At 45.7% G+C, this 27,306-nt stretch overlaps 1 protein-coding gene across 1 annotated transcript in view; it reads right to left on the reverse strand.

Moving 5' to 3' along the window:
* igf1ra (insulin-like growth factor 1a receptor) overlaps nucleotides 1-27,306 on the reverse strand; it is a 318,751-nt gene that overhangs the window by 260,985 nt on the left and 30,460 nt on the right. The window contains exon 2 of the mRNA XM_073025554.1: nucleotides 156-701. Coding sequence (XP_072881655.1) covers nucleotides 156-701 — 546 coding nt within the window. The remainder of the gene's footprint in view (nucleotides 1-155; nucleotides 702-27,306) is intronic.

Raw genomic sequence — 27,306 nt, forward strand, 5'->3', positions numbered from 1 at the left:
TGGATGGAAGCCCTACTCCACTGCGGGAACGGCGACAGAACAAGCTTCTGACTAGGTCACACACTTGGGAGCTGATAGAGACCATATGCAAATTCAAACAATCATTGATGCTCAAGAATGGCACAACTGCCAGATAGAGAGAGAGGTCAGCCTACCTTTCTGGCAGTGGTTGGCACTCCAGCAGCGATAGTTGTACTGATTGTACACACTGGTCTTCACGCACAGCGGGCGATCCTCCATGGTTCCCGGACAGACATCCCCACACTCGTTCTGCTGCTTATTCCGATCGATGTAATTATTTTCCACAGAATCCAGGATGAAGGACCAGTCAATGGTGGATAGGTAACAGAGGTCGTGGTTCTTCTCAATCCGCACGGCGCCACGCGTGATATTCTGCAGACTGTACAGCCCGATCTCCTTCAGGTGAGTCATTTCAAAGATGACCAGTGCGTAGTTGAAGAACAGGCGGACGCCCCGGATGACAGCGAGATTGGGGAAGAGATCCCGCAACGTCTCGAGCCCGTAGACGCGGTAGAGCAGCAGGTACTCCGTGATGACGGTCAGCTTTGGGAATCGCAGGGCACGGAAGTCCTCTGCCTTGCCAGTGATGAGCAGGATTTGCAGGTAGCCCTCAATGATGGTGCAGTTCTCCAGCTGCCGCAGATCCGACACCTGGTTCCTAATATCCATGCCGTTGCATACTGGAAGAGAAATGAAGCAATTAGTGTCACTCCTCTCATTCTCTGCCATTGACCACAACAGTCAGGAAACAAAAATGCCCCAGTCCGCTAAACATCAGGCGAGACTGAGACTGAGAACCCGCCCAACACAAGGCAGATCTTACCCGAGACAGGAGAGAGGGGAATTGTACCATTATTTCAGTGCGGAAAGGAAAACGAGGTCTGCCAAACTAACGAGACTCAAAAGATCAAAATCCAAATAATAACTGTACGGTACAGTAGCGTAGCAGCTAGTGTAATTCTTCACAACACCAGCCATCAGAGTTCAATCCCTGCCACTATCTCTCAGGAGTCTGATCATTCTCCCCACGGTCACATGGACATGCTACGTTGCCAGTGGAAGCATGGTGCCGCTCGCTGGCTGCCCCCAGCACATGCTCAGACTGTCTTGGCCATAGATGCAAACGACCCATTTTACTGCCTGCTTCGATGTACGTGTGACAAATCGCTAAACTGCCACGGCCTGCACTGCCGCTGCGATGAAGCCACACTCAGGTTGGAGGAGCAACCCCTAATATATTCCATCTGGGCAGTCTCTAAACTGATGACATGAACATTGACTTCTCAATCTTTCAGTAATTTCACCCCCCCCCCACTTCACCATTCCCATTTCCCTCTCTTACCTCACCATATCTCTTTACTTCCCTCTGGTGCTCCTCCCCTTCCCATTCTTCCATGGCCTTCTGTCCTCTGTCAGATTCCCCCTTCTCCAGCCCTATATCTCTTTCACTAATCAACTTCCCAGCTCTTTACTTCACCCCCCCTTTCACCTATCACCTACCACCTTGTACTTCTTCCTCCCCTCCTCCCACCTTCTTATTCTGACTTCCCAACTCTTTTTTTTGCCAGTCCTGATGAAGGGTCTCAGCCCAAAACGTCCACTCTTTTCCACAGGTGCTGCCTGGCCTGCTGAATTCCTCCAGCATTTTGTGTGTGTGTTACTTTGATTTCCAGCATCTGCCAATTTTCTCTTTGTTTCTAATCTGCTAAACCCAGTAAAAACAGAAGTCATTACAGCATGGTGTCCCTGACTGGCAAAGAGCAAATTCAAACATCTGAGAGACCTGCACTGACTTCGGGCTCATCCTGAGAGATTTACTGCCAAGTTGTTTCTATTTTTAGGGGATAGCGCCAAAATGCAAACTCTCAGGCAAGGATTTCCTGCACTAATGCACAATTAGAATTCACTGAAGCAAATCGGCTGTGATGAAAACCTCTCCTGAAGCTCGCTGTTAAGACGTGGCCGAGCAATGTCTGAGGTTGCACCTACGATAGCTCTGATACCGGAGGGTGCATAACAACCACCCCCCCCCCCCCACAACAAGAGCTCACGCCAGTCGTGGCAGTGCCTCACTGAGCTGCACTGACCGAACGAGCCCAGCGGTGCTGCTAATCTCAGCCAGGCAGCCGCATGGTTATCATTTAATGGGTCTTACTGGGAGATGAAGAGAACAGCCAGGACTCCCACTGATTTCTTTCCAGCGATTCATGCTGGCAACAACTGTGTGAATGAGAGAAGATACAGCTTAGTTGCCAAGTCCAAGGACAATAAACTTTGCTGGGTGCAGACGGAACTAGTTTACACAGCTCTCACTGGCTCCGCTTCCACTTCATAAACACATCCAAAATTCTCCAAATTGCATCCTAAATCACCAGGGCTTCTCACCATCCTACATCCTCTTACAGATAATCTTAAACACAGTTTTGAATGGCTATATGGCAAGGTCTCCCTCCAGCTCGACCCCCCATCCTTTCAAACTCACAGAGATCCTCCAGCTCCCTGCCACAACGTTCACCTGTCCCTCACTATTGGGAGCTACCAATGAGACCCTTCCCTCAAACTCATCCCCTCAAAGACATACCCTCAGACACCCCCTTCGTCCACTGCCACCACCTTCTTAATTTGCCTCCTTTTAACATCTTTCTGTGACTTGGTATGTCACCAAAGACTCTCGCAAATTTCTACAGATGTACCGTGGGCAGCAGTCTAACTGGTTTCACCACCGTCTGGTGTGGAGGGGCTGCAGCACAGGGTCGGAAAAAGCTGCGGGAGGCCGTAAGCTCAGTCAGCTCCATCGTGGCCGTTAGCCTCCCCGGCATCGAGGGCATCTTCAAAAGGTGATGCCTCAAAAAGGTGGCATCCATCAATAAGGGCCCCCATCACCCAGATATGGAGGAGGTACAAGAGCCTGAAGACAAACACACACACACACACACACACACACACACACACACACACACACACACACACACACACACACACACACACACACACACACACACACACACACACACACACACACACACACACACACACACGCACACGATTCAGGAACAGCTCTGCCATCTGATTTCTGAACGGAAAATGAGCCCATGAACATTACCTCACTGCTTATTTAACTACTTTTATATAAAATATATAAAACACTTCTTCTTCGGTTGTCCATTGGAATCCGATGACATCCACTCCTTTAACAGTGAGATCTTTGATGACTAAACAGTCCTATCCTGGACCCACAAATTCTATTGCAGGTGGAACATGTATATGTGGTAGTGGTGGTAGTGATGGCAACCATGGCTGCATTTCTCCTGGCTCTCTTCTGCTGTTTTCTGGTTGATCTTTCCATCTCCAGAATACGAACCCCGTCCCTACACAGCTGTCGCCAAGTGTTACGGTCAGCAGCAACATCCTCCAGGTCCTCAGTTCTGATCTTGCACTTCCTCAAAGCATTCTTCATCTGATCCTTATAGCGCTTCTTTGGCCCTCCAGCAGAGCGTCGACCATGATGTAGCTGGCCGTATACCACTCTCAGACCCTTTTGCTTGGGGACTTCAACGCGAGGGTGGGACAGAACAGCAGGATATGGAGTGGAGTGCCAGGTAGGCATGGTATTGGCAAGGTGAATGCAAATGGCATGAGGCTACTTACTCTTTGCTCTGAGTATAACCTTACCATAGCCAACACCATCTTCTAGCAGAAGGCAAAATACAAGACCTCGTGGATGCACCCTCGCTCTGAACGTTGGCGCATGATCGACTTCATCATTGTGAGACGTAGTGACATCAAGGATGTTCTCATCACCCGTGCCACGAGAGGTGCAGAGTGCTGGACTGACCATCGTATGATTGTGGCCAAGCTCCATATGAAAGTGCGTCGCCCCCTTGCGGCTGCAAAAGCCCAATATATAAACACACACATACAAACACATACGTACATAGTTACTGTAATTCACAGTTTTTATAAAGTATTGCATTGTACCGCTGCTATGTATTTTCACGGCATATGCTGGTGATATTAAACCCAATTCTGATGCTTTGCCGGTGACCAAAGAAACTAGATTGATATCTTTTGGGGATTATGAGGATGAGGGGGGTGATCAACATAGTTGTACGGTTAGTAAAGTTGCTGCCAGACTGCAGACCAACCTCAGGTGCTGTCTATGTGAAGTTTGCATGTTCCACAGGACTGCCTTGCTTTCCTCAGATTGCTCCAGTTTCATCCCAATGTTGTGAGGATTGGCTGTTTTACATTGTGCATGCCCCCACCCGGTGTACAGGTAGGTGGCAGAATGGGGGCGATGGGGCAGGAGTCAATGGGAGATTGCTAACAATGGGATTGGTGTAAGAATACGGCAGGTGGTGGTCAAAACAGGTTTGATGGGCTGAATAGCCTTTTTCCATTCTGTATCTCTTAATAGGGAAATGACAGGGTGGGCATCAACATTGTTTCCCTTTGCTGGACAATCTCAAATGAGTGGACACAGTCACGAGTTTAAATTAATTACTTCAATCTGAGGTGCACAGGAACTTTGTGCAGAGTGTGGTGAATCGTGAATTCCCTGTCCTGGAGAGCTACAGAGGCTGGATCTTTGGGGTGCTTAAAGATGAGTTACAAACTTTTTTTTTTGGGGGGGGGGGGAAGATTGAGAAATTGATGCCCACTTCTAGTTGTTAACTTGTGGAATCCAGAGGAACAATTCCACAGATCCCTGAAAGTTGCCTCACAGGTAGATAGCGTAGTTAAGAAAGCTTATGGGGTGTTAGCTTTCATAAGTCGAGGGATAGAGTTTAAGAGACGCGATGTAATGATGCAGCTCTATAAAACTCTAGTTAGGCCACACTTGGAGTATTGTGTCCAGTTCTGGTCACCTCAGTATAGGAAGGATGTGGAAGCATTGGAAAGGGTACAGAGGAGATTTACCAGGATGCTGCCTGGTTTAGAGAGTATGGATTATGATCAGAGATTAAGGGAGCTAGGGCTTTACTCTTTGGAGAGAAGGAGGATGAGAGGAGACATGATAGAGGTGTACAAGATATTAAGAGGAATAGACAGAGTGGACAGCCAGCGCCTCTTCCCCAGGGCATCACTGCTCAGTACAAGAGGACATGGCTTTAAGGTAAGGGGAGGGAAGTTCAATGGGGATATTAGAGGAATGTTTTTTACTCAGAGAGTGGTTGGTGCGTGGAATGCACTGCCTGAGTCAGTGGTGGAGGCAGATACACTAGTGAAGTTTAAGAGACTACTAGACAGGTATATGGAGGAATTTAAGGTGGGGGGTTATATGGGAGGCAGGGTTTGAGGGTCGGCACAACATTGTGGGCCAAAGGGCCTGTAATGTGCTGTACTATTCTATGTTTTAAAGCCCAAAATCAGCAGTGCAGAAACTACCAAGATGCAGAGGACAGAAATTAGATACAGGCCAGTCTCTGATTACAAATGCCTGTTTCACTGACTCCCAAATGAAATCCTTTAACATCAGTTTACTCAAAAGTTCTACCTGCATACAAATGTTTGCTGCGATGAATGGTAGAAACAGTTCCCCCTCTGCCTCTCCCGCTGTCTCGCCTTTTAGTCAAATTTCTTTCAGACCTGCGTTTTTGATGTCATTCATTACAATAGATGTCGTGGCAGTACGGTTACCACACCGGGTGATTTTGCACATCTTGAGCATGCGCAGAACCCCCCCTCAAAAAAATCAATAGACACTCTAGCGAACTGTTCAATTTTATCGCATCTGATACCAGCGTTCTCTGCTGTTTACATAACACAAGGCTCCTGCAAAATCAGATCTTTATCACGTATAAATGGCTGTCTTCACTTGACATTATTCCTATCGCTGCACGGCCTATCATTGGGAAGCGTGAGAGCAGGCAGCATTCTTGTCTCTCGTGGAATGAGCCCCTTGACTTTAATTATATGTTCCATAAGTTGAATTAATAAGCGCTCATTGTATTGTTCCCTTTCCTCCTAAACGTGTCATCATAGTAAATCAGACTGGTGTTGTACACAATGATACAGCTTCATCACGAGTTTGCATTAACCCATTCCAAGTTAATGTCATCACTACCTATGACAATCCTATAACCAAATGAACCTTGCCCAGCCACTTAAAAGTGGATTCATACAAGCCTTACACCACCTCAGGACTTCTTGTCACACTTTGCTTGAATTGGGCACAACTGCTTACTGTGATGCAGGAGGCCATTCTGTCCATCATGTACCAGCACAGCAGTCCAGTCTTCTGGAAGAACTCATGCAATTCGAGCAGCATCGTAGGAAGGAAACCTGATCCGGGGTTTCAACCTGAACCTTCGACAATTCCTTTCCTCCCAGAAGCTGCTTGACTCGCTGAATTCTTCCAGCACATTCCAGCATCAGCAGCCTCTGGTGTCTCCCCTCCAATCAGTCCTTTTCCCCATTTCCCAAACTCCCGTAACTTGTTCCCTCTCACTTGCCATTTGACTCTTTTCATTCATCTTACCACCCGCCGACATCTGGAATATCATCCAAATACACCTAGGGGCCATTCAGCCCTTCAAACCTGCCCCACAATTCAATATGATCACAGGTGGTCTGTCCCAGTCAATCCCACCACCTTTAATTCAGAATCAAAATCAGGTGTCATGAAATTTGTTGACTTTGTGGCAGCAGTACATTGCAATACATAATAAAAACTGTAAATTGAAGTATATAATTATACACAGGTACGTATAAAATTTTGGAATAATTTGTATGGGTGGCTTGTAAAGCAGTTTCTGCACTGTATCTCAATACATGTGACACTAATGAACCAATTATAAATTTAGACCTCACAACCTGCAAGGGTAGACAACTCCCACTGAGGGTGATTTACAGTGGACAATCAACCGCACAGCCGGAAGAAAACGGGAGCACCTGGGGGGAGGTTACACGGTTACAGGGAGAACACGTAAACGCCACATAGACAGCACCTGACCCGAGATCAAGACGGAAGTCGAGTCTCTATAACTGCACCGTGGAGAGTAAACCTAATTTAAAGAACCATTCAATGACGAGGGTGGCACAGGATAAGCATGAAGGTAAACTAAATGAAGCAACACCAATTAATTGAAACTCAAAAGTGCAAACAGCGGGCTCAAGATTCACATTACAAGTCGACTCAGTGGCAACCCAGTTGAATTTGGGTTTCTGTCTACATAAAGAACTCAGTGATGAATCACAGGCCAAGGAAATATAGGTCAGGGGCTGTGCATGACGCAATACTCTTCTCATCACTGCCCTCCCCACATGCACACACTGGGTGCATGTACCAGCCTCAGAATTAACATTCTGTGCTGTGACCTGACCAGGAGCTCACTTGCTGTGTCTAAGCGGGCTTTAATCTGCAGCAGCAGGATTCAATTTACATCAGTGAATAAAAATTGAATGTAAGCCAGCCGTGTAAACTGGTTATTTTGTTAAATCAGTCGCACAACTCAATTAATTCTCGTTCAACCAAACACCCCCCCCCCCCCCGCCAATTTTTAAGAAAATCAATTATTATCTGGGATGGGGAGAACCCAAAAGGGGAGGTAGTTTTTTCTTTCTTATCTTCAGCTCTTCTTGCAGGAGTTCCACGGGCATTTGGTATCTGAGGTACCTCGCTCATTTATAAAAAATATATAATGGGAGTTCAGAGACTTTGGTTGCCAGGATATTCGATTAGGCAAGGGAGAGCGTGGCTCATTTTGCAAAGACGAGTACTTCACGCAAACTGTAGGGAAACAAACAAGTGAGAAAACTGAGCTTACAATCCCCTGCCACCCCCTCCCCTTTTCCGGTCCTGCCGGAATTGAGGAGTCCAACCTCCGTATGGACCAGGAACTGAACCTGGAAGTGCACGGGCTTGTACAATTCACCAGGCAGTGCGTGAGATCTGAACACTTGAAACAGAAATACTGTCTTTTTTATTCAGCCCATAAGATTCTGGCCTTGCTGCCAAAAAAAACCTGAAAGGTGCTAATTCCATAACATTCTCATTTGCGCATGAACCAGATTCTTGAAGCAGACAAAGAAAATGTCACATAAGATTCAAGGATTTCACACCTTGCTATGCAAATTTTAAAAATCTATTAAACAAATTTTACACAAGCAATAAGTAGAGAAAAAAAATTCCTGGCAAAGATTCAAAACAAAATGGAATTATGCGAGACACTTTAACTACATCTTACTAATAAACAGGTTTTTTTCAGCCCCCACACACACCCACACCATGGTTCTTGGCGGGCTTACTACATGAACAGGGAAAGCTCAGTGTCATGGTGCCGTGCTGCTTCGTAACAGCAAGTTCAATCCTGAGCTCTGGTGTTGTCTGTGTGGAGTCTGCACGCTCTCCCTGAAACCGAGGGAGTCTCCCTCCCCAGGGTGTTCCAGCTTCCTCCCACACCCCTGACGTGACGGCTGGTGTGTTAATTGGCTGTTGGAAATACTGCCGGGGCAGAAACAGTTGCACAGAAATTTAGCAAGTGGATGGGTTTGTTCTTTGACTCGCATAAACTCGATGGGTCAAATAACTCCCTAAATTGTACAGGAATATACAGACATTAATTTGTAGTATAATACCAGGCCCACTACATAGAAATCTAGACCACCTTGCACATGGAGGCACTGCACTGTCTCAGGTAACACACACAAAACGCTGGAGGAACTCAGCAGGCCAGGCAGCATCTATGGAAAGAGTACAGTCGACGTTTCAGGCTGAGACCCTTCGGCAGGATCTCGGCCCAAAATGTCAACTGCCTTTCCTGCTGAGATCCCTCAGCAGTGTGTGTGGATTTCCAGCATCTGTAGATACTCTTGTTTGTGACTGTCTCAGGTACTGTCTTCGACTGAGGCATTACACTGAGTCTCCAAGTCCGATGTTTCAAAGAAAACACTGTTTCAAAAAGCAATTGTGTTTTCTCTATTCACCTCTTTTTCAGGGCCATTAACAAAATACAAAAACTGTACTTTCTGTGATAGGGCAAGGAGGCAAATTGATTGCCACATTTCTACTATAACCACTACATTTAAAATGTCATTAGTTAGCTGTAAAGTTAAAGTTTCTTTTCCTGTTTCCTGGGACTGTTGCTGCCACCGTGCATGGGTCTTGTGGATGAGGCAATCACGCTAACAAGAAAAGCCAAAATAGAGCAAAGACAGTGAGAAATCCTGGAGTGGCCAATTCAGAGTCCAGACCTCAATCCAATTGAGAATTTGTGGCTGGACTTGAAAAGGGCTGTTCACTCATGATCCCCATGCAATCTGACAGAGCTTGAGCAGTTTTATAAAGGAGAATGGGGAAAAATTGTAGTGTCCAGATGTGCAAAGCTGATAGAGACCTGTCCACACAGACACAAGGCTGTAATTGCTGCCAAAGGTGCATCTCCTAAATACTGACTTGAAGGGGTGAATAATTATGCGATCAATTATTTTGTGATTTATGTGTGTAATTAATTTAGATCACTTTGTAGAGATGTTTTCACTTTGACATGAAAGAGTTGTTTTCTGTTGATCAGTGTCAAAAAAAGACAAATTAAATCTACTGCGATGAAATCAATGCTGTAAAACAATAAAACATGAAAACTGCCAAGGAGGGGTGAATACTTTTTATAAGCACTTTTATACATCCCAAAGAGGAAGAATTATTCTAAAGGAAGGATGACACAACCGTGGCTAACAAGAGAAGTCAAAGCCAACATAAAAGGCTAAGAGAGAGCATATAATAGAGCAAAAATAGTGGGAAGGTAGAGGATTGGGAAGCTTTTAAAAACCAACAGAAGGCAACTAAAAAGTCACTAAGAAGGTAAAGATTATGAAAGTAAATTAGCCAATAATATTAAATAGAACACCAAAAGTTTCTTCAGATGCATAAAGTGCAAAGTAGAGGTGAGAGTGGATATCAGACTACAGCACTGGAAAACGAAGCTGGAGAGGTAGTAACTGGGGACAACGAAATTGGTGGGAGGGAACTGAATAAATATTTTTTGCATCAGTGTCAGTGTGGCCTTTGATAAGGTGCCACACACAGCTGCTTAACAAGCTACATGGTATTACAAGAAAGATTCTAGCATGGATAAAAAAGTGACTGATTGGCAGGAGGCAAAGAGTGGAAATAAAGGGGGCTTTTTCTTACTGGCTGCCGGTGACTAGTGGTATTCTAAAGGGGTCTGTGTTGGGACCGATTCTTGTTACGTTATCTGTCAATTATTTGGATGATGACATTGATGGCTTTGTTGCAAAGTTTGCAGATGATATGAAGATAGTTAGAGGGGCAGGTAGTTTTGAGGGAAGACTTAGACAGATTAGGAGAATGGGAAAAGAAACGGCAGATGGAATTCAGTGTTAGGAAGAGTTTGGTCATGCATTTTGGTAGAAGAAATGAAAGGGTTGACTATTTTCTAAATGCGAAGAAAATACAAAAAACTGAGGTGCAAAGGGACCTGGGAGTCCTTGTGGAGGATTCCCTATGGGTTAATTTGCAGGTTGAGTCAATGTTGAGAAGGCAAATGCAATGAAAGCATTGACTTAAAGAGGACTAGAATATAAAAGCAAGAATATAATGTTAAACTTTATAAAGCACTGGTGAAGCCTCACTTGGAATATTGTGTGCAGGTTTGGGCCTCTTATCTTGGAAAGGATGTGTTGAAACTGGAGAAGGTTCAAAAGAGATTCACGAAAATGATTCCAGGATCGAATGGCTTGTCATATGAAGAGTGTTTGATGGCTCTGGGCCTATATGCACTAAAATTTGGAAGAATGAGGGTGACCTCTTTGAAACCTATCAAATGGTGAAAGGCCTTGATAGAGTGGATGTAGAGAGTATGTTTCCTATGGTGGGAGAGTCTAAAACCAGAAGATGCAACCTCAAAACAGAGAGGTGTCCTTTTAGAAAGGAGATGAGGAGGAATTTCTCTAGCCAGAGAGTGATGAATCTGTGTAACTCTTTGCCACAGGCAGCTGTGGAGCCAAGTCTTTATGTACATTTAAGGCAGAGGTCAATAGATTCTTGATTGATCAGAGCATGAAGAGTTATGGGGAGAAGGCAGGAGATTGGGGCTGAAAAGAAAATTAGATCAGCCATGACAAAATGGCGGAGCAGACTCGATGGGCCAATTGGCCCAACTCTGCTCCTATATCTTATGGTCCTCTGGTCTTCAAGTTCCCATCTCAGCTTGTGCCGTTTCGTCCTTGCTACACCTATCCCTGCTGTCTGCATTAGGGAATCCTCCCTGACTGACCTGTTGTCTTCCCAGCTCCAGAATACACTGCCCTGGTGTCTCTCTGCCCACTGGAAATACCGTGGGGGGGGGGGGGGGGGGAGCAGGACAAATTAAACAAACTCCTTTGTACTGGCGTTTCCGCTTGCTTACTCATTCAATGCATTAACTCACAGGATTGCTCATAATCTAGGATTTACCTGGAAAGCAGCAGGCAAGAACAGGCAAGTTTTTTTTAATATAGTTAAATAAAAACTTATTTATATTTATTTTCTGAGGTATAGCATGGAATAGGCCCTTCTGGCACCTGGAGCTGCTCCTTCAGCAACCCACCAATCAGCTTAATCGTGACACAATCTACAATGACCAATTAACCCACGAACCAGGAGGTCTTTTACATTTGGAAACCAGTACCAGGGATGTTTTTATTTTGTTTTTTATTTATTGGGAAACAGCACAGAATAGGCCCTTCCTGCCCTTTGAGCCACACTGCCTGTGGAAAGTGGCCAGTGAGTGAGTGGGCCAGTGAATGATGGAGATTTGAGGCTTTGACTCGAGAGGCTTCGACGAGAAGAGGCTGAGGACAAGCTTCACTCCAAGTGAGGTAAGGCCGGGTAAGTTCCTTTCAAAGGAGAAAGTTTCAAAAGTTGAGGCAAGTATTGGGTAGGTCATGGCAGCTGAGATCGGCCCCGTGGTTTGTTCATCCTGCAGCATGTGGGAAATCAGGGATACTTCCAGTGTCCCTGACGACTATGTGTGCAAGAAGTGTGTCCAACTGCAGCTTCTGGCAGACCGCGTTGAGCGTCTGGAGCTGCGATTGGATTCATACTGGAGCATCCGTGATGCTGAGAAAGTCGTGAATAGCATGTACAGTGAGTTGGCCACACCGCAGGTAAAGGCTACACAGGCAGAAAGGGAAGGGGTGGCCACTAGACGGCGTAGCAGTAGGCAGGTAGTGCAAGAGTCCGCTGAGGTCATCTCCCTCCTAAACAGATATACTGTTTTGGGTACCGTTGGGGGAGATGTCTCATCAGGGGAAGGCAGCAGCAGCCGAGTTCATTGCACCATGGGTGGCTCTGCGGCACAGGAGGGAAGGAAAAGGAGTGGGAGAGCTATAGTGATAGGAGATTCGATTGATAGGCGTTTCTGCGGCCGCAAACAAGACTCCAGGATGGTATGTTGCCTCCCTGGTGCAAGGGTCAAGGATGTCTCTGAGCAGCTGTAGGACATTCTGGAATGGGAGGGTGAACAGCCAGTGGTCGTGGTGCACATAGGTACCAACAATATAGGTAAAAAACGGGATGAGGTCCTACAAGGTGAATTTAGGGAGTTAGGAGATAAACTAAAAAGTAGGACCACAAAGGTAATAATCTCTGGATTACTACCAGTGCCACGTGCTAGTCAGAGTAGAAATAGGAGGATATTTCAGATGAATACGTGGGTTGAAAAATGGTGCAAGGGGGAGGGATTCAAATTTCTGGGGCATTGGAACCAGTTCTGGGGGAGGTGGGACCGGTATAAACAGGACGGTCTGCACCTGGGCTGGACTGGAACCAATGTCCAAGGGGGAGCATTTGCTACTGCTGTTCAGGAGGATTTAAACTAATGTGGCAGGGGGATGGGAACAAGTGCAGAGAGACAGAGGGGTGTAAAATGAGGGTAGAAGCAAAAAGTAGTAAGGTGAAAAGTAAAAGTGGCAGGCAGGCAAATCCAGAGCAAAAAGCAAAAAGAGCCACTTTTCAACATAATAGTATAAGGGCTAAGAGTGTTGTAAAAACAAGCCTGAAGGCTTTGCGTGTCAATGCGAGGAGCATTCGTAACAAGGTGGATGAATTGAATGTGCAGATAGTTATTAATGAATATGATATAGTTGGGATCACAGAGACATGGCTCCAGGGTGACCAAGGATGGGAGCTCAACATCCAGGGATATTCAATATTCAGGAGGGATAGACAGGAAAGAAAAGGAGGTGGGGTAGCATTGCTGGTTAGAGAGGAGATTAACGCAATAGAAAGGAAGGACATTAGCCTGGAGGATGTGGAATCGATATGGGTAGAGCTGCATAACACTAAAGGGCAGAAAATGCTGGTGGGAGTTGTGTACAGGCCACCTAACAGTAGTACTGAGGTTGCGGATGGCATTAAACAGGAAATTAGAAATGCGTGCAATAAAGGAACAGCAGTTATAATGGGTGACTTCAATCTACATATAGATTGGGTGAACCAAATTGGTAAGGGTGCTGAGGAAGAGGATTTCTTGGAATGTATGCGGGATGGTTTTCTGAACCAACATATCGAGGAACCAACTAGAGAGCAGGCCATTCTAGATTGGGTATCGAGCAATGAGGAAGGGTTAGTTAGCAATCTTGTCGTGCGAGGCCCCTTGGGTAAGAGTGACCATAATATGGTGGAATTCTTCATTAAGATGGAGAGTGACGTAGTTAATTCAGAAACAAAGGTTCTGAACTTAAAGAAGGGTAACTTTGAAGGTATGAGACGTGAATTAGCTAAGATAGACTGGCAAATGATACTTCAAGGGTTGACGGTGGATATGCAATGGCAAGCATTTAAAGATCGCATGGATGAACTACAACAATTGTTCATTCCAGTTTGGCAAAAGAATAAACCAGGGAAGGTAGTGCACCCGTGGCTGACAAGGGAAATTAGGGATAGTATCAAGTCCAAAGAAGAAACATATAAATTAGCAAAAAAAAGCGGCACACCTGAGGACTGGGAGAAATTCAGAGACCAGCAGAGGAGGACAAAGGGCTTAATTAGGAAAGGGAAAAAAAGATTATGAGAGAAAGCTGGCAGGGAACATAAAAACTGACCGTAAAAGCTTTTATAGATATGTGAAAAGAAAAAGACAAATGTATGTCCTTTACAGTCAGAAACAGGTGAATTGATCATAGGGAACAAAGACATGGCAGACCAATTGAATAACTACTTTGGTTCTGTCTTCACTAAGGAGGACATAAATAATCTTCCGGAAATAGTAAGGGACCGAGGGTCTAGTGAGGTGGAGGAACTGAGGGAAATACATGTTAGTAGGGAAGTGGTGTTAGGTAAATTGAAGGGATTAAAGGCAGATAAATCCCCAGGGCCAGATGGTCTGCATCCGAGAGTGCTTAAGGAAGTAGCCCAAGAAATAGTGGATGCATTAGTGATAATTTTTCAAAACTCTTTAGATTCTGGATTAGTTCCTGAGGATTGGAGGGTGGCTAATGTAACCCCACTTTTTAAAAAAGGAGGCAGACAGAAACCGTGGAATTATAGACCGGTTAGTCTGACATCGATGGTGGGGAAAATGCTAGAGTCGGTTATCAAAGATGTGATAACAGCACATTTGGAAAGAGGTGAAATCATCGGACAAAGTCAGCATGGATTTGTGAAAGGAAAATCATGACTTATGAATCTTATAGAATTTTTTGAAGATGTAACTAGTAGAGTGGATAGGGGAGAGCCAGTGGATGTGGTATATTTAGATTTTCAAAAGGCTTTTGACAAGGTCCCACACAGGAGATTAGTGTGCAAACTTAAAGCACACGGTATTGGGGGTATGGTATTGATGTGGATAGAGAATTGGTTGGCAGACAGGAAGCAAAGAGTGGGAGTAAACGGGACCTTTTCAGAATGGCAGGCAGTGACTAGTGGGGTACTGCAAGGCTCAGTGCTGGGACCCCAGTTGTTTACAATATATATTAATGATTTAGACAAGGGAATTAAATGCAGCATCTCCAAGTTTGCGGATGACACGAAGCTGGGCGGCTGTGTTAGCTGTGAGGAAGTTACATTCATGGCAGATGCAATTTAATGTGGATAAATGTGAGGTTATCCACTTTGGTTGCAAGAACAAGAAAAAGATTATTATCTGAACGGTGGCCCATTAGGAAAAGGGGAGATGCAACGAGACCTGGGTGTCATTGTACACCAGTCATTGAAGGTGGGCATGCAGGTACAGCAGGCAGTGAAAAAGGCAAATGGTATGTTGGCATTCATAGCAAAAGGATTTGAGTACAGGAGCAGGGAGGTTCTACTGCAGTTGTACAAGGCCTTGGTGAGACCACACCTAGAATATTGTGTGCAGTTTTGGTCCCCTAATCTGAGGAAAGACATTCTTGCCATAGAGGAAGTACAAAGAAGGTTCACCAGATTGATTCCTGGGATGGCAGAACTTTCATATGAAGAAAGACTGGATCAACTAGGCTTATACTCACTGGAATTTAGAAGATTGAGGGGGGATCTTATTGAAACGTATAAAACGTATAAACATATAAAATTCTAAAGGGATTGGACAGGCTAGATGCAGGAAGATTGTTCCCAATGTTGGGGAAGTCCAGAACAAGGGTCACAGTTTAAGGATAAAGGGGAAGCTTTTTAGGACCAAGATGTGGAAAAACTTCTTCACACAGAGAGTGGTGAATCTGTGAAATTCTCTGCCACAGGAAACAGTTAAGGCCGGTTCATTGGCTATATTTAAGAGGAAGTTAGATATGGCCCTTGTGGCTAAAGGGATCAGGGGGTATGGAGAGAAAGCAGGTTCAGGGTTCTGAGTTGGATGATCAGCCATGATCATACTGAATGGCGGTGCAGGCTCGAAGGGCTGAATGGCCTAGTCCTGCACCTATTTTCTATGTTTCGATGTTTCTATGTTTCAACAATCCCCCAAGTTAACCCAAGCCTAACCAGGAACCGGAACCCACACGGAAACGGGGAGAACATACAAACTTCTTGCAGGCAGAGGCGGGACTGAACCCCGGTCGCTGGTACTGTAAAGCACTGTGCTAACCATTACACCACCATGCCTCCCCACAGTAGGAAACCTCCTGCAAGTTCAGCCACTTGCTGTTGGGTTACTCAGTAAATGTAGAACTGTTCCCGGCAAATGTCAGCACCAATAAGTTGTATTCATCTCACACCGTTAACACAATAAAACATTCCAAAGCTGTTCACAGGACTGGAATCAGGCCCTTTGTCACTTGCCAATATTCAGCCAGAGGGAAGGCTTTATGAATTGTCAGAGATAGGGGTGGGGCACAAAGAGGGATCTGGGGAAGGAATTTTAGAATCTATGTGGATGAAAAGAGTCACTTCAACAGGAAGGAGGAGGAAAAGATTTAGGGAAATATGCATGTACCAAAACAGTGATTAAAATCCAGCCAATAGCCCTGGTTTTGAAATGGGACTAAATCACCTCCCAGGCCCCGTACACCCAGCTAGCTTTTGCCTTCAAGGCCATTACTTCATAACAAGACACCAGCCCCCAGTGGCTGCAGGAAATAGCAGCTACAGCCATAAAAGTAGAGAGCTTACTAAATGGCATGACGCAGGGTGCAAGCGTTCTACAGGCAGCTGACCGCAGGGGCTTGCCAAGCTACCTCCCTAGTCATAGCCCAGGCTATTGAACAAAGAGTGCCTGTTGAGTGAGGTGATGGAACGGCTGGCATTGCATCTGTATACCAGCAGGAGGCACTGTATTAGGGGGTGTGGAAGGCAATAGAGAAGGTAGAATTATTAGCAAGGATAAAGTTGGACAAGTCAGAAGTGCCAATGTTTTCTCTCCAGTTCAGGAAACACAAGACATGGTGTGCACCCATGGCTCAACGCCAGCAGCTGCCCACTTCTCAAGCCAACTGCAATTCTTTACTCTGCACCGAATTCATTAACAGCATTGACCTAATCCAGCAAGTAGTGGATCACGCTGCCTTCCACACTGGGAACAGACAGGATTCAACTGAACCAACTCACACCAGAAGACCCCAACTCCTGGCCCCACCAGACCATTCCAGGGAGGCACAACGTTTTTCAGGTACAAGGACAGATAACCCACCTGAACTCCAAACCAGTTTCAATGCCCGTCCCCTGTAGGATTTGCGACAAGGCCGGCGGCACGGCAGCGCAGTGGTTAGCGCAACGCTTTACAGTGCGGGTGACCCTGGTTCAATCCCCACTGCTGCCTGTTGAATATTTCTTCCCATGACCGCGTGGGTTTCCTCCAGGTGACCTGATCGCCCCCGCGGTCCAAAGGTGTATCGGTTGTGGGTTAATTGGGTTTTGTAAATTGTCCTGTAATTAGGCTCAGATTAAATCAGGGGGATTGATGGGATCAAAGGGTGGGGCGGGCCTATTCTGTGCTGTATCTCAATAAATAAAAATAAATCAATAACTAGACCATTCCAAGTTGTCCCTTGAGGAGTTCACAGTGAGCATTCTAATGCCTAGTTGCTTACTAGGCCACCTCAGAGAGCATTTAAGAGTCAACCACAGAGTCCAAAGTCACATACAGGACAAGACCAAATAACAAAAAATATCTTCCCTCGAAGTCTTTGTCATTATTCAAACTAGATTTTTCAAATTCCATATTATTCATCAATTTCAAATTTGTTCATGTAAATTATTCCAGATTTGATCAGCTTGTCATATGAAGAGCGTTTGATGGCTCTGGGCCTATACTCACTAGAATTCAGAAAAATGAGGGGTGACAGTGAAAACTATTGAATGGTGATAAGCCTCAATAGAGTGGATGTGGAAAGGATGCTTCCTATTTTGGGGGAGTCTAAGACCAGAGGACGCAGCTCACAATGGAGGGACGTCCTTTTAGAATGGAGATGAGGAAGAATTTCTTTAGCCAGAGGGTGGTGAATCTGTGGAATTCTTTGCCTCGGGCACCTGTAGAGGCCAAATCTTTATGTATAGTTAAGGCAGAGGTTGATAAATTCTTTACTGGCAAACACAAGGAAATCTGCAGATGCTGGAAATTCAAGCAACACACACAAAATGCTGGTGGAACGCAGCAGGCCAGGCAGCATCTATAGGGAGAAGCGCTGTCGATGTTTCGGGCCGAGACCCTTCGTCAGGACGGGTCTCTTGACAATTCTTGACTGGTCAGGGCAAGAAGGGATACGGGTGGGGGGAGGGTGGTTGTGAGGAAGGTAGGAGATTGTAGCTGAGAGGAAAAAAGGATCAGCCATAATGAAGCAGCAGAGCAGACTTGATGGGCCAAATGGCCCAATTCTGCTACTTTATCTTATTGTTTTATTTGAACTTGGGGTCCCTGGACTATTAACTGTTGCAGCACCACCTCCAACTAAGGCTGCCACTGATCACTGTTCTCCCTCACACCAGTGTATTTTCCCCTCTCTCCATTTTGCAAGAAACACTCCAACACCTCCAGCTCGGTGACTCTTGTAGTCCCTCCATCCACAAGCTCTGAATTCTCTGGCTACGACACACTGACTTTAAAGAATTAGGTCTGTAAAGTCTCTTCTACCTTCCTTTTGAAAAATAAATTCTCTAATGCCTGGCAACTAATAAAGTGCCTTTGAATCATGGACAGTTGGAAATGCTGCAGCCAATTTGCACAGAGCAAGGTCTACAAATAGTAATGTGTTAATGGCCAGATAATCTGTTGTAGTAACTTTGACTGTCAGATGAGCAGTGGCCAAGGGATACCAGAAAACCATCCATCCCTCTCTATACCATGTGGGTTTTGACCTTTCACCTAGGTTTCCCAATCAAAGAGAAGTTGTCTCTCTGCCACAAATCATAACGAGTCAATTGACGAACACAGAACATTAAATGCAAGAGCCAGAATTTTTAAAATCTGCTCACATTGGGGACCACTCCAGAAAGTAGCGAGGGAGCCGACTTCAACAGAGCTTAGACATCATCTCAATGCCAGCAAGTCCTACTCCTCCCACTGCTCGCATATGTTCCACAAGGTACAGACAGCCCTCTTGCATCTCACTCAGGTCCCGAGCCAGGGGATGACAGCGCCAGGCTTTCTAACCACAGAAAGCAACTTGCTGAACCGGGCACAGAAGGGGTCAGATTTATCCTCTTATTAATTCAAAGACTCTTTTAGTTCATAAAGATTCAATCTGAAAAAAAAGAATACAGTTTTTTTCCTTCAATTAATAGATAATGGTCCTTTAAGGCTGTTACAGCCAGAGGGATAAATTCCCACTACCTATTAACCGGTCCCAATGGCAATCGCCTCAAATAGCCTCTGGCAACCAAGTTCAGCCCCTGACCTTCACATGTGGTTTAGCAACTAAGCCCGTGGAACCTGTTCTACTGACAGGAGAAGGGGCAAAGGCTGGTTCTGGTGCAAGAAAGCCAGTTGTTTTGAGGAGATGCCTGGTATGGAAACACCAATGTCCTTGAATGGAAATCCCTACAAAAACAAATGGATACAGCCCAGTCCATCACGGGGAAAACCCTCCCCAGCATTGAGCACATCTCCACAAAGAGTTGTCACAGGAAAGCAGAATCCATCATCAGGGACCCCCATCACCCAGGACATGTCCTCTTCACACTGCTGCCATCAGGAAGAACGTAGGAGCCTCAGGACTCACATCACCAGGCTCAGGAACAGTTATTACCCCTCACTCATCAGGCTCCTGAACTAAAGAGGATAATTTCACTTAACCCATCACTGAAATGTTCCCACAACCTATGGCATATATGTCAAACTCAAGGCCCGCGGTGGAATTATCTTTGGCCCGCGAGATAATATCTAATTACTATTAAAGCTGGCCCCAGTAATCGAAGCGCCTATGGCGTATGATATGGCTAATGCTGAGTTTATTCAGTTACCAGGTTTTCAGGGTTTTTAGTGTTTATTTGGCAGTCTTCTTCATAAGAAACGGAATTTGTAAAGTGAAACACTTTGTAGTTATAGCAGAGACTGAGACACATGAGAGCAGGCTGAAAAAACGGAGGCAACGAAAGCTGCGTTCACACGCGTCTGACTGATCCGGCCCGCATGAAGCTGCATTTTGCTCAATCCGGCCCGTGACCTAAAATGAGTTTGACACCCCTGAATGGACTCACATTCAAGGACTCTTCATCTCACATTTTCAATATTTATTTCTTACCTATGATAATGTAAAGAAGGTACTGTCTTCTTACTGTCTTATTCCCTTTTACGGTTAAAGGATTTCTGATGTCCCCTTTTAAGGCTAAAAGGTTGTTAGCAGTTCTGCTAAAATAGCAATTTTAGTTAGTCACATATACAAAGTATGGCAGACTGTATTGTTGCCTTTCTTGTTTAAGATTGTTCCTGCTTTAGAGCTAACTTGGTTTATAATGAACCTGTGATCGAGACAGAGTAAGCTTGATCCGCATTCGAGGATGGACAAATATGGACACTCTGCTGTGCTGATTGCTTGAAGGGAAGTAACTCGAAAACTGTTGTAATTGTTAGAAGTGCTGCAAAATATCTGCATAAAAAGGGATGATATCTGTATGTAAGGTAGAGATCCTAGGACAGAGGTCCGGTCGGCAAGAGGGGGATTCTTGCTCACTGTAGATCTCGGATCTCTCGCCGACTGAAGTTGCAATAAAGAAGAAACAAACGGTTGATTGAAATTATACAGTGTCTGACTTGACTTAATCCACACTTATTATTTCTTTTTGTATTTGCGCAGTTTGTTGTCTTTTGCACACTGGTTGAATGCCCAAGTTGCTGCGATCCTTTACTGATCCTATTATGGATTTACTGAGTATGCCCACAAGAAAATAAGTCCCAGGATTGTACTTTGATGAGAAATTTTGACATTAATCTTTGAGTAGTGAACAGTAACGGACCCTCGGATGTTTTCCACTGCGACTAGGAGCATGAGCATCAAGCACCACACAGGAGGCTGCCCAAATGGCCTCAGCTACAGAGCAACAAGAGAGAAAGAAAGGTGCGTGGTCTGCTCGAGCGTCTAAGCTGCCAAAGACACCAGCTTCAAGACAGCTTTCGAAACTCCCAATATCCCAATGCCACTCTTTCAAGGACGCTATGATTTTCCCCCTCCTGGGCCAGATCAAGCAATGAATATTCCACAGGAAGGGTCTTTGGTCATTGACTGGTTTTCTCACCACTGATGCTGCCCGGCCTACTGAGGACTTCTAGAATTTTATGTTTTAAATCAACAGCAAAGCACCGAACATTTAGTTTGTGGGAACTCACTGTGCTGTGACTTTCGATGTTACACCTTGGGAAACAAACAATGACATGGAGATGCAAACCTGAATTTACCTTTCTACGGTGGTGCCTTGGACAGTGAGAGAAACACAAAGTGAAAATATTCTTCAAGTATAATGGATATTTTGGGGCTTCCAGCCGGGTATAGGTATTGATTTTAACTGACGTTTCAGTGACAAACTCTGCCATCTTCATCAGGGATGATGCCTAGGCATGTCTAGTCCAGTGATGTTTATACCCCCATCATCCATCCCTCCGGATTAGATGAGGACTAACCAATCAGGTTTCCGCTGTCCCTCATTGTTTACAATCAAATTCCTGTTCTTACTTAGAGCAAGACCTTCATCTTTGTTAAAATTATTTTCCTCTAGTTTTATTTTAATGGTTTCACCAGGCGGTTTCAAAAGCCACTGGTACAGCACAGCAGTTCTGTGCCATTGTCAGTCCTATGGCCCATGCGAATGCAAAAGTCTGCTATTGCCGATTTCCCTGGGTAACCGAAACGGATACATCTCCTGTGCTCCTCGATGCGGGTTTCCACCGTGCACCCTGTCTGGCCGATATGTGCTTCTCCGCATTCACGGAATCCTGTAAATACCAGCCAATCTGAGTCCCAGGTCACCTTTGACCCGCATAAGCTATGGTTTGAGTTTCCTTACGGATTTGTGAATGGTATTAATCTGGTATTTCTTCAGGATCCTGGCAATCCTGAATAATGGAGAGTTTTAAATGAATGGCCAATCGAGTGTGGAAACAGAGGCCCCTGACTGGAGAAATAAAGAGCTTCATGATGCTTTACTGAGTATGAACCGTTTACTTCTCTTTTTGCCTCATCCCTCCACTGAATGTGGGACAACACAGAGGGAGCTTCACTGTGTATATAACCCATGATGTCCATGTCTTGGAAGCGTGTGAAGGAACTGTGCAGAGAGGGAGCTTCACTGTGTCTAAGCTATGTTGTCCTTGTTCTCACTACTTCACAGGACATAGTTGAGGGAGCTCAGCCCTACAATTATGCTTGTACAGCATCAGACCAGGAAATATTTGGTGGTGACAACAAACGAGGGAGGATGATAAGATTCCATCCCCTTCAGCTGAACCAGCTCCAAGTTTTTGATCAGTTAAGCCCCAGTAATGGATTCACTCCACAATCCCGACAATAAACAGAAACCCCTGTCAAGCCTGCATGAAGTACTCCAGCTGCGTCTCCATTAGGACCCTGACACAACGTCACAGGCAGCACTGAAGCAGGCTGGTCACTAATCCTGACCTATGACGCATTTGGAATTAAGACTGTACAGAGTTGCTCGTTACTGCAACCATCTCTATTTCAAGCATCCACTCCCAAAATGCTGCCTGTGTAACGAAACTAAGTGTGGTCCACATGCCATACTATAATGGGAGAGAGGAGAGGCGAGCCACTCTTTCCCTGGCTCGAAGCTTTGTCGCTGCGGCTCTGAGCAACAAGACCACCCAAGTTTGATGATGGAGTTGCTTATCAAGTCGAGGCCTACTGCTCTGCAATTTCTCTTCTCATTCCAGCTTCCCAAAGAGACTTGCCAAGACCCTGAGCTCTGAAATTCACTCATTTCTCCACCTCGTTACCTCATTGTTGCTAAACATTTATGATTTTAAACATAATTTTCCTTCATAAAATGTCAAATTAGCACCAGAGACCATAGCCTGACCCAGTCCAAACACACTGATGTCACGGCCAAGGAAGTTCACCAACACTTCTGCAATCTCAGGAGACTACAGAAGGTCATCACAAGCCATTGACGTTTACCAATTTTCTTTGAGGCACCACAGAAAGTAATCTGTCTGGATGCATAATGGCTTGGTTTGGTGACTGCTCTGCACACAACCACAAGAAACTACTGAGAGTTGTCGGAGCAAACACGAGGAAATCTGCAGATGCTGGAAATTCAAACAACACACACAAAATGCTGGTGGAACGTAGCAGGCCAGGCAGCATCTATAAGGAGAAGCACTGTCGACGTTTTGGGCCGAGACCCTTCGTCAGGGCTAACTGAAGAGAAAGATACTAAGAGATTTGAAAGTAGTGGGGGGAGGGGGAAATGCGAAATGATAGGAGAAGACCGGAGGGGGTGGGGTGAAGCTAAGAGCTGGAAAGGTGATTGGCAAAAGGGATACAGAGCTGGAGAAAGGAAAGGATCATGGGACAGGAGGCCTCGGGAGAAAGAAAGGGGGAGGGGAGCACCAGAGGGAGATGGAGAACAGGCAGAGTGATGGGCAGAGCGAGAGAAAAAAAACAAACAACTAAATATGTCGGAGATGGGGTAAGAAGGGGAGGAGGTGAATTAACGGAAGTTAGAGAAGTCAAAGTTCATGCCATCAGGTTGGAGGCTACCCAGCCAGTATATAAGGTGTTGTTCCTCCAACCTGAGTGTGGCTTCATCTTGACAGTAGAGGAGGCCATGGATAGACATATCAGAATGGGAATGGGATGTGGAATTAAAATGTGTGGCCACTGGGAGATCCTGCTTTCTCTGGCAGACCAAGTGTAGGTGTTCAGCGAAACGGTCTCCCAGTCTGCGTCGGGTCTCACCAATATATAAAAGGCCACACCGGGAGCACCGGGCGCAGTATACCACAGCAGCCGACTCACAGGTGAAGTGTCACCTCACCTGGAAGGACTGTCTGGGGCCCTGAATGGTGGTGAGGGAGGAAGTGTAAGGGCAGGTGTAGCACTTGTTCCACTTACAAGGATAAGTGCCAGGAGGGAGATCAGTGGGAAGGGATGGGGGGGACGAGTGGACAAGGGAGTCGCGTAGGGAGCGATCCCTGTGGAAAGCAGAAAGGGGTGGGAGGGAAAGATGTGCTTGGTAGTGGGATCCCGTTGGAGGTAGCGGAAGTTACGGAGAATTATATGTTGGACCTGGAGGCTAGTGGGGTGGTAGGTGAGGACAAGGGGAACCTTACCCCGAGTGGGGTGGCGGGCAGATGGGGTGAGGGCAGATGTGCGGGAAATGGGAGAGATGTGTTTGAGAGCAGAGTTGATGGTGGAAGAAGGGAAGCCTCTTTGCTTAAAAAAGGAATACATCTCCTTCATCCTGGAAGGAAAAACCTCATCCTGAGAGCAGATGCGGCGGAGACAGAGGAATTGTGAGAAGGGGATAGCATTTTTGCAAGAGACAGGGTGGGAAGAGGAATAGTCCAGGTAGTTGTGAGAGTCTGTAGGCTTATAGTAGATATCAGTAGATAGGCCGTCTCCAGAGATGGAGACAGAAAGATCAAGAAAGGGGTTGTCGCCAACCATGGCTGTCATGGATGACCATGAGAGTTGTCAGCACAGCTCAGCACATTGCAAGAAGCAGCCTCCTCTCCATGGACTCTGTCCATACTTCTCAATGCCTCAGTAAAACAGCCAGTATAATCCAAGATCCCACCTATGTTGAACATTCTCTCTTCTCCATCAAGCTGAAGATACAAAACCCTGAAAAGTATGTACTTAAGAACAGCTTCTGCTCCCATTGTTATCGGACTCTTGAATGGAGCCCTTGTACAATAAGATGAATTCTTGGTCTCACACTCTACCTCATAACGGCCCTGCTCTTTATCATTTACCTGCACTGCACTCTCAGTAGTTTCAACACTTTATTCTGTTATTCTTTTACCTTGTTCTTGATCTGTATGAACAGTGCACAAGACAAGGCTTTTCACTAAGTCTTGTTATTACATGTGACAATAATAAACCAATTCCAAAGGGGACCAGACTTAACAGTATAACATGGTCCAAATGAGCTTAATGGGGATGTAGAAGGGTTTGGGAAGGGAATTCGAGGAAGGTGGATAATGAGGCCATGGGATGGAAGATAGGTGGACAGTTCCTCAAGTTCACTCACCCCCCCCACCTCTCTAATCCCTGGGAATGCCTCTCCAGCTGGAGTTGCCGTGTCTTCAGCTAGCCCTTTCTAACCTCTACAGTTCCCTCCCATATTCCTCAAAAGGACTCCGGACAAAATCTGGCACTCTGTTGCTCAGCAACCCATTTTTGTCCCAAGGAGCTTCAAACAAAAAACGTGACACCAAACCACTTGAGGGTAATTTACTTCATGTGTTTTGTTAAGTACTTGCTCTGCGTAAAGACAAACTGGGCAATTTACCCACAGGGTTTCACAAAGGGCAGTGGGAGGAATACCAGAGGGTAAACATGCCCACTGGCTCCTGGGAACCAGACCCAGCAAAGTAGAAGCAACAGTAGTTGGATTGGCAGCAAGAGCCGTGAGTACACACAATGCTGGCAGACAATCGGCCTAACAACAGACGACCCTCCGTTGGTCGGTCTCAACCATGGAGGCCGCTTCCTGGCTGTTGCCTATGCAATGTGCTCCCCTCTCCACGCAGCTGATGAATCCAAAGGAACGGCAGAGACAGATACAGTTTGGCACCAGCAACATCACAGAATCTGCCAGTCAGGGTTTCCAGTCAACTCAACGTAAGACTGCCTTAGGGACCAGCTCTGGATTTTTCCTCAGGCTTTACTCTCAAAGCCTTCTCCGTGAGTGGATATAAGCCACAGGCAGTAAGAGTTTTCCTTCTCCAAGATGGGCTGCCAACCACAGCTGGCGAGCCCCATCTGCCCAGATAAGCAAAAGGAGGACCACAATATCTCCCAAACCCTGCCACCTCCCAGGAAAACCATTTCAGAGTGTTTGAGTCCAACATTGGCCTCATCAGCCATCTTGGAAATAGAGAAGTTATCCATGACCCCAAGGGCCTGTCTAGGAAGAAAAGCTGAAGAAGAACCAAGATGAAGCTGAAGATAAAGAATGGCCTGGGAGGTACAATTCCTGTCATCTTCAAACCCTGCCCAGAGATTCCCGATGCCCAGTATGCAGACCGAGTCAAGGCTGTGAAAGAGGCTGCAGTCCTCCCTCTTCACTAACACTGAACGATCAGCCTGCATAACTTATCCAGGTGCTCAAAAGTTGACTCCGAATTTCAGTACTTGTATGTCTGAATCCAAAGGCTGCACAGGACAGGGAACCTCAGCCTCCACCTGTCAGGGCACTACCTTTGAAAGTTCCAAACACAACCTCCACTCCCCATTCCTGCGAGGTTTACTTACAAAGAAAAAATACTTTTAGTTTACCAGCGCAAGCTCTAGCAGATCATTTGACCCTGACAAATCCAATTTTAATACCGACAGATCTTTTCTCTTTTTAAAAACTCAATGCCATTTGTCTGTGGTTAAGTCAGCTGCACTAATTTCGGGTTTCCTGTTTTGTTTTATTAAGAAACAGAAGATTGCACAATCAAGCACAGCTTTTATATCCATGTTCCCAAATGTTGTTTGGCACCCAATATATGGCAGCTGACCCCAGAGAGACACTCCAGACACTCCATGTTGTGTCTACTTTTATTTTTTATACATTTTGTTTATTTAGAGATTCAGCGCAGAACAGCCCCTTCCTGCCTGCCGGCACAAGCTGTGCCACCCAGCAACCCACCGACCTAATCATTAACCTACTAAGCTGCACGTCTTTGGACTGTGGGAGAAAACCAGAGCACCCAGCATAAACTCACGCAGTCACGGCGATAACGTACAAAAGGAACACGCGCAGTCCAAGGCGACCTTAGAGGCATTCCGGGACCGTTGGGCTCCGCGGGGTGTAAATGCCATCACTGACAGAGATGGGAACATGTTGGTTTAACATTATGATAGCTCATGTAGTTCCGTTGTTTAAAAAAGGCTCAAAAAGTAAGCCGGGAAATTATAGGCCGGTAAGTTTGACATCGGTAGTAGGTAAATTATTGGAAGGAACACTAAGAGATAGGATCTACAAGTATTTGGATAGACAGGGACTTAATAGAAACAGTCAGCATGACTTTGTGCATGGTAGGTCATGTTTAACCAATCTATTAGAGTTTTTCGAGGAAGTTACCAGGAAATGGACTTCAGTAAGGCCTTTGACAAGGTCCCGCATGGGAGGTTAGTTAGGAAGATTCAGTCGCTAGGTATACATGGAGAGATAGGAAATTGGATTAGACATTGGCTCAGTGGAAGAAGCCAGAGAGTGGTAGTGGAGGATTGCTACTCTGAGTGGAGGCCTGTGACTAATGGTGTGCC

The sequence above is a fragment of the Hemitrygon akajei genome, chromosome 21, assembly GCF_048418815.1.
Source record: "Hemitrygon akajei chromosome 21, sHemAka1.3, whole genome shotgun sequence".
Taxonomy (NCBI): Eukaryota; Metazoa; Chordata; class Chondrichthyes; order Myliobatiformes; family Dasyatidae; genus Hemitrygon; species Hemitrygon akajei.